Source organism: Geotrypetes seraphini, chromosome 3, assembly GCF_902459505.1.
Source record: "Geotrypetes seraphini chromosome 3, aGeoSer1.1, whole genome shotgun sequence".
NCBI lineage: Eukaryota > Metazoa > Chordata > Amphibia > Gymnophiona > Dermophiidae > Geotrypetes > Geotrypetes seraphini.
In genome coordinates, this window is record NC_047086.1 from 213,814,104 (window position 1) to 213,822,423 (window position 8,320).

Consider the following 8,320-nt stretch of genomic DNA (forward strand, 5'->3'; position numbering starts at 1 on the left):
GCGTGAGCGGACTGCTGGGCGCGATGGACCTCTGGTCTGACCCAGCAGAGGCATTTCTTATGTTCTTATGTTGCACAACTAAAAGTGCTATCTAACAGCAGCCTAACTGCTCCTAAGGGACATACTTTAAAGTTCTACAGGACACTAACATTTTTATATTACTTGTTGAATAAAAAGAAAAATCATTTTGTAAACCAAAGATTTTAGAGGTGCTTTTTCCCTTGGTGAACTGGCACTGCCCTAGGGCCCTGACTTTCCTGGTCCATTATAAGCAGCAAACCCATTATGGTGACATTCAAAATAAATGTGGCACAAGTATAGTCCTCAGCCTTCCAAGGGCTTCCCAGTGAGAACAGATTTGTGTTTCATGACCCAACCGTTTCCTTCTACTGCTTTTTAACATACTTTTAACAAAATCAAAACCAGAGCTGGTGTCTACCACTAAAGGCACTCAGAAAATCCTTAGCTGCTTGTCCTAATTTACATCTTACTCTATCCCACCATTCTTGGGTTCTCTGGTCTAGCAGCAGCAGGTCACGACCAGGCACCAGATGTCACCTTTAAAAAAACATGACCTTGAATACAAGCTTTTCTTCCCCCAATCCCTCCCCTCTAAATCCTTCCCCAAAAGGCTATGAATACTGCATGCTCAGCAACCACAACCCCAGTCGACCCGAGTGTAAAATCCAATTCAGGGACCGAAGTGAGTTCCTTCTACATGGCACAATTGAACCCTTAAGACTACAATTCTGTGGCTGTCCCCAGCCAAGAACTCCGCATTTCCTCTGGTACAATTCTTTCTTTCAGGAGTCCTGATAAGTGGCAGGCTCGAATAATTTGAGTCCTGATAAGTGGCAGGATTGCATAATTTGAACCATTTTTTTTTTCCAGGACCAAATTCTTCCAAAGTCAGAAACCCAAAATGCATTTCTCTCCCCAGGACAAACATTACTCAGTGGCATATTCTTAAGCTAAGACACTCCTCACTGGAAAGGGAAGTTTGTGGAAGCATTGGAGAGAAAGCATGATGCAATCAGAGCCATCTTTCTATTTGATAATGTCCCATTTAAGGTATCTTTTCAAGATCAGTGGCTCTTTTATCTTTGTCTCCTATGTTATCTTCTATTCACCTCTGCCACTGTTTAAAAAGGCTAGAAATGTTTTAGTGATCCTGAAATCCTGGCATGGGGAAAGACCGGGCGAAGTTCTCCACACGCTGGCGCAGTTCCGTGAGCCTCTGCACAGTCTCCTGGTCTTCCAGCAGGAACCGCTTGAAGTCCTGAACTTTGGCTGATAGGATAAAGCAAAGGCTGAGTGAATGGGAAAGAGTAGGCTAAAAATATACCCAGAAAGGTGCGTTCCAGACACAGGAACAGGTTTAACAAGCATTCATTAAGAGGCAAAACACACACCATTACATGTACAGCAATAAAAATACCTCCTCTCCCCACCAAGTATTTTCAAGGGGGCAAAACTGGAGGTGTGGTTTAAAATTCAGTTTTGCTTGGCTGCTTTTGTGATAACAAGTCCACATACTGGCTTCATATACCTAATTTATAAACAGATCATTAAGTTGAAGTACGAGTACCGTATTTTCACGCATATAACGCGTGCGTTATACACGATTTTACAAACCGTGCATAACCATGCGCGTTATACGTGTGAGCGCGTTTTACAATTTTTTTTTTACATTCTGATCCGGCATTCCCCCCCTGCGAACCGGCATCCTCCCCCCCCCCCCCGCTCCCGTCACCTCCCCTCCCCCACGATCCTACATCCCCCCCAGCACCGCAAATACAACTCTTACCCGATTGGGCACCAGCACCAATGCACAGATAATCTCGGAGAGAGCGAGACCAAAAGGCTTTGAGCATGCGCAAATGCTCAAAGCCTAGTCCAGCCCGGCAGAGGAAGAAGGAGGATCTCTCTTGCACCGCCTGGCCCAGCCCAGCCCAAACCAACAAGGGAGGATCTTCGGGCACTGGCACTGGCACATGCTGTGCATTGGTGCTGGTGCCGGTGCCCAATCGGGTAAGAGTTGTATTTGCAGTACTGGGGGGGGGATGTAGGATCGCGGGGGAGGGGGGGGGTGACGCGAGCGGGGGGGAGGGGGGGATGCCGGTTCGCAGGGGGAATGCCGGATCAGATTATCTCGGATCAGAGGGGGAGGGGGGGTGATGTGAGCGGGGGGGAGGATGCCGGTTCGGAGTAGGCGGGAGGAGGTTTTAGCATACGCGTGTGCGCTCTATATTAACATTTTATTACATAAACGTGTTCCCCGCGCGGTATACACGGGTGCGCGGTATATGAGTGAAAATACGGTATGTGCTATCACCAAAGAACATGAAGACCCAGATTCTGTAAATAGCACCTACCGGTAGATTGGGATACCTACCAATGTATGCGCCTAACTTAAATTTTTTACTTGGTTCAACTGACGCTGTTAATTGAACAACGCCATTAAAAACCAATTTTAAAAAAATTAAAATTTTTGGGTAGGTGTCTACCCGAACAGTAGGCATAGTTTAGGGCGGAGTTTGGGCCTGGAGAGTTAGGCACTGGTAATTTTAGGCCAAATAAACCCTGGCCTAAAATACTGATGCCTAAGCTGTAGACACCTACCGGCATCTAACTTGACTTGGACGCCACTAGGCATGATTCTACAAATGGCGACTAACTTTGAATGACATGCGGTAGGGACCATTTACAGAAATCAGGCCCAAAATGCAACTACCTGCCCAAGACAGAGAGGATAACTGCTACATTGTGCACGTGAACCCTAGAATGTAAGACGAGCATGTCTAGTACCAGCCCAGGACTGGCTGCTCATCTCAGAGAGAAGTATCATGGAGAGCAGAGAACATTTTAAATGCTCCTGCTGTGTTGTGGCTTGAGCTGTTCAGCACTCACTCATCTGTGCTGATAGTGAACATCAGCACACTAATCTGTCATTTTCCAAATTTAACCCTTAGGACACTCAGCCACGTTTTAGTTTCAGGGCAAGCAAAACGAGCAGTTGAATGCTCTTCTCCCATGCTATATTTACTGGTCAACCATTTTTTTCACAATTATTTGCAAGCAGTCATGGCCTACAACAGTTCACTTGCTCATTGTGATTACTACATAAACCAATCGCATAATGTTCCACTGGAGGGGACCAGGAACAGTTCTCCGACATGGCTGCTCGCAGAAGCTGACGCGAAACAGAAAAGGCCTCACGAATTGGGATTGTAGAATTCACTTTACTGAAAGATCCGACATGGGCCGTGTTTTGGCACAAATTGCCTGCATCAGGGGTCTAAACCACTCTATTCTGTTGATCAGTCAGACAAATATTACAAGCTGTTCAAGCCAGGCTGGAAGACTTGAACATCGAGGCCAAAAGAATTGCCAGAATGGATTATCTCTCCCACACAACTGGGCTAGAGACTCTGTTCTGTGAATTCAAATAACAGACATGAGGAAAAGCCATGTAATAATCAATTAGAGTTTATTAACAGTGCTCCTATTGTCTGGGAAGAGCAAGTCATCACAATTTCAATGCTCTTCAAAGGGAGAAAGCAAGGACAAACAAATTTACACCCTATGTGACATCATTTGTAATAATTATCATGCTTTAGAATACAATGGCACAGTTGATCACATGACTTCCTTTCCAAAAATGCCTTACGTCAATGTTACATTTAAATCCTTAATTTTAAGGTTAAGTCCATTCTGTTAAGTTTTTTTAACCCAGCAGGTGGCAGTGTTTCAGTTTTTCTTTCTAAATCACTTTTGATCTCTGACCTTTTCAAACATCAATCATGTCAGTAAAAAGCCCTACTTCCTGCAGACACATCTTAACTTCTGTATTACCTTCCAATTAGCATTGTATGTTCTCATCTACAAGAAACAGATTCTCTCTGTAAACACCCAAGTTTCTTGTTCTTCTGAGAACCTTATCTATAAACTCCATGGATGCATATGAAGAATGGTACATAAATTTGACTATGTCTTAAGAGTCACAAAATCAACCTTCTGAACTTTCGTAGCATAGCTAGAATGTAGAAATAGCAATTTAGACAAGGAATGCCAATCTGTGAGCTTAATCTTTTAATTATAAGGTCTCAAGGCTTAGTTTCCAAATTTTAATATAGGTACTGTGTTTTAATTTATTCACTTAATTTTGATTCACAATCTCAGTTTTCTGTGACACCTTATCGTACCTGTAAATTTCAGAAATTCCTCAACAGAGCTCTCAGGAATGCTGGAGATTTCACTGAGTTTCAACTGAGGACTTTCCTAAGAGCTCAAATTATTTGCCTGACTGATCGACAGAATAGAATGGTTTAGACCCCTGATGCAGGCAATTTGTGCTGAAACACAGCCTGTGTCGGGACTTTCAATAAAGTGAATTTTACAATTCCAATTTGTGAGGTCCTTTGTATGGTTTCTTGTCCTCTTGTCTGGTGAGTACTTTTGAGTCCCTCTTATTCATTCGTTCATTCATGTCGCTCCCAGAAACCAGAGAAAATGACATTTCAGTAAGCTTTTTAACTGTAGAAGGCAAGTATTACAACTTGATATTCGGCCTGAAAAAATGGGAACACATCACCCCTTTCTACCACAAACTCCATTGGCTGCCATTAGAATCCAGAGTCCTATTCAAATTCGCCTGCTTCTGCTATAAAACAGTATTTGGTTTATCCCCAAGCTACATCATCCCTCACTTCGCCCTAAATCACAGCATCAAGGACTCCCGCAGAATCCAACTATTCGCCTACCCCTCCCTTAAACTTTGCCACTCTAAAAGATTCCTCGACAAAACCCTCGCCTTCCAAGCCACTAAGCTAAACCCATGGTTATCCCAAATGGCCCTCAAGGCCCCCAACTACCTCGGCTTTAGAAAACTACTCAAAACCCGCCTCTTCCAAGACCAGGATCCCAACGCCCCTTCTATCTAACATCCCCTCTCCCCTCTACATCCTTCCCTCACCCCACCCTGGCAACTTTGATCAATTTGTTATTGAACCGCTTATAACCCCGCTCAACTGATGTAAACCACTTGTAACCTTGTTTAATTGATGTGAACCGCCTAGAACTCTTCCGGGTATGGCGGGATACAAAAATAAAGTTATTATTATTATTATTATAAGTCTATAAATGGAGCAAAAACTTACCAGTTTTCCTCTTCACATCCAAGCCAATTTGAATGCCCTCGTCAATGAAGTCCACCACTTTTTCAAAGTCTGCCTCCTGAAAGCCCCTGGATGTGAGTGCTGGAGCTCCTGCAGAACCAGGAAAATATATTCAAACCAGTGACTATCCAGAAGCAAAACATTTCTCTCAGAGTACACTTCAACCATAAACACCTGACAGCTGAAAATGCCAGATGTGACCATAGTCAGATCCAAGGTGTTGGGATTGGCCAATTTTTCATGTGATGGGTACATAAGCAATCTACAAAAAAAAGTTACATGCTTGACCTTCTGTAATTATTTTTAAATCATTTGTTCACATAAAAGAAGGGAGTTTGAACCATTGTATTACAAATTGTTTGCTCTAACAGAATTCATTAAAACCTCATTTTTTTGCTTCTGATAATTTTAGTCACCTTTTCCCAGATATGATTACAAATTATTAAGTGAAACTAGATAGTGCTAATAGAACCAGAAAAAGCTGCCATCAATTATCACCCAAAACAGCAGCGGGGCAAACTTCCCTCACACCATCCCACCTACCCCAGACACACTAACAGCTCAATCTATTTCCGGCCACCCCAGAAGGATCACCTCTAACTCCATAGTCATCTTTGAATTTTCTGCCATGACTACCTTAAGAGAGCCAATGAGTGCCTCTTATGAGAGCTGCAAAAGCCACAAATAACCAAGATCAAAGCATACTATAGAAAAACAAGCTGTTAATTCCTTTTCCTTGTTTTCTGGAATACTCCTTCCATTAACTACAGGCCCTTCCATCTTGCCCCTATTTATCTCAATCCTATTAAAATTTCACAGGTCTGTGGATCCTGCAAGTGTTAGAACTCTCCTTCCTGCTGCCTGGTTTTAGCACTTCCCAGGCAGTCAAAATGCTGCTAGCGTCACAAGCCCAGCTGGCTAAAGAAGGAAAAAAAAATCCCTCTTCCCTGTACTCCTTTCTAAATTAAGGCTCATAGATGGAGCAGGAGAGTATAGAGACAAGAAAGCACAGCCAGGCCTCAACAGAGGTTTATAGAAACATGATGGCAGATAAAAGCCAAATGGCCCATCCATCCGCAGTAACCCATTATCTTTTGCTCTCTCTAAGAGATCCCACGTGCCTATCCCACGCCTTCTTGAATTCAGACACAGTCTCCGTCTCCACCACTTCTTCCGGGAGACTATTAAATTACTGCCGAGCTCATCACCTCTTAACTTTATCCTATGCCCTCTCATTCTAGAGCTTCCTTTCAAAGGAGAGACACCACATAGGTATTTAAATGTGCATGAGTCACGTCTCTTTCATTTGAGGTGGAGCCAGGGGCACAGTGTATGCAGACTCAGGACTATGTTCCCTCTAAGCCAGGGGTGTTAAACAATCACATAAGGGGACGAAATCTGGAAAAAATGGCTAAGTCGCGGGCTGAATTTTTAATTAAGATACTTAAGGGTCCTTTTATTAAGGTACGCTAACCGATTTAGCGCACACTAAATGTGCGCCTTAATAAAAGGACTCCTAAGTGACTAAGCAGAAATATAGGGTTATAACATCTCCAACCCCACACTGGCTCTGTAGTCTAAACAAAATAAATATTGTAATCACAAAACAGAAAATAAAATTATTTTTTCTATCTTTTGTTAGTCCCAATCTCTGGTCGTCTTCTGATAACTTGCTTGCCAGAGTCTCCTGCCCATTTGTCGTTTTCTTCTTTCTCTGTGCTAACCATCCACCTTCCATCTCTGTCCTCCCCTTCCGTTTCCCTTCCCTCCCTCGGAGGTCTGGCATCTTTCCTTTTTTTCATGTCCATATCCGCAGCTTCGGCAATGGACCCCACCATCCCCAGATCCACCATCTATCTGTTTCTCAACTACCCTTTCATCCAGCATCTGTCCCTCCTTCCCCACCACCCCAGGATCCACCATATCTCTGTTTCTCTTCCCAACTACCCTCCTATTCAGTATCTCTATCCCCCCTCCACACCATCCCTTGTGTCCAACTTCTCTCTCTTTCTGTTCCTTCCCTCCCTCCCATTGCCCATTATCTCTCTCCCTTTCCCGTTTTATTTCTTCCCCACTCCACCCCACTCTCCCTCCTAGCAAACATATTCACTTTCTTTTTAGCCTCTTTTTCTATCCCTCCCTTCCTTTGTTCAGCATTTCCTCTCTTGCCTCTCTCCATTGAGCATCTTCCCCTTTCCTCCATGCTTTCCCCTCCCACATGTCCAGTATCCACTCTGTATCCTTACTCACTCTCTCCATGCTTATGATCTCCCTTTGTCATTCTTAACCCACCCCTGATCTAGCATTTTCTTGGTCACTCTGTTCCCTGCAGTATCCAGTATCCCCATTTGTGTCCCTAAATGTCTGTATCCTTATTCTTCCCTCACTCCTCTTCAGTCCGGCACATGCACATGTGGACTCCTCCTTCTCTCCCTCTGGGTACTTCTATACCAGGGCCCGCCCCCATCCTGAAGGCCTGTATGTTTTCCCCCTTCTGCCTTGTCTCACCTTCATATTTGGCCTGCCGTTCCTACCCTCCCTCCATCCCGGTTTCTTGGTCTCCTCTGGCCAGCCGGCAGCAGCTGCTGCTGCTGATGATGATGATGATCGCGCGTCTGCTTTCGCCTGGTCTCCTCTTCAGAGCAACCTGCTGAGGATCGCTGGCCTGCTTTAGCGAACCTCGCAAGCCTCTGTTGATCACGTTCCCTCTGACACGATCCCGCTCCATCTCTGACATACGGGATCGCGTCAGAGGGAACGTGCTACCGAAGTTGACAAGAGGCCTGCGAGGTTTGCTACAGCCGGCCAGTGATCCTCAGCAGGCTGCTTTGAAGAGGAGATCAGACGAAGGCAGAAGCGCGTGAAGAGCAGTAGCGGTTCGTGCCGGCGGACCACATTGAGTATAAAGTTGAAAATGTTTGGTGTGATAATTTTTAACTCACCACAGACCCCAGAGTTTGACATGTCTGCTCTAAGCTGAGCACGTGAGCAATCGCTCATGCATTCAAGGAGTGTTGCTCACAAAAATACTTGCAAATCTGGAAAATTTTTGTTTTTAGACCTCGTTCACATGAACTAGAACTTGTTACTCCCATGAAAAAAATTTGCATGTACCCGGATGGGCCATTTGGCCTTTATCTGCC

The 8,320-nt window shown here is 44.4% G+C and overlaps 1 protein-coding gene across 1 annotated transcript in view; it reads right to left on the bottom strand.

Annotated features, from left to right (window-relative positions):
* Window positions 1-288: 288 nt before the first annotated feature.
* The window catches only part of SHMT2 (serine hydroxymethyltransferase 2), a 47,994-nt gene continuing 39,962 nt past the window's right edge, over window positions 289-8,320 (bottom strand). Inside the window, exons 11-12 of the mRNA XM_033939973.1 lie at window positions 5,160-5,267; window positions 289-1,290 (exon numbers count right to left, since the gene is read on the bottom strand). Of these exons, the coding sequence (XP_033795864.1) occupies window positions 1,163-1,290; window positions 5,160-5,267 (236 nt within the window). The 3' untranslated portion in view covers window positions 289-1,162. The remainder of the gene's footprint in view (window positions 1,291-5,159; window positions 5,268-8,320) is intronic.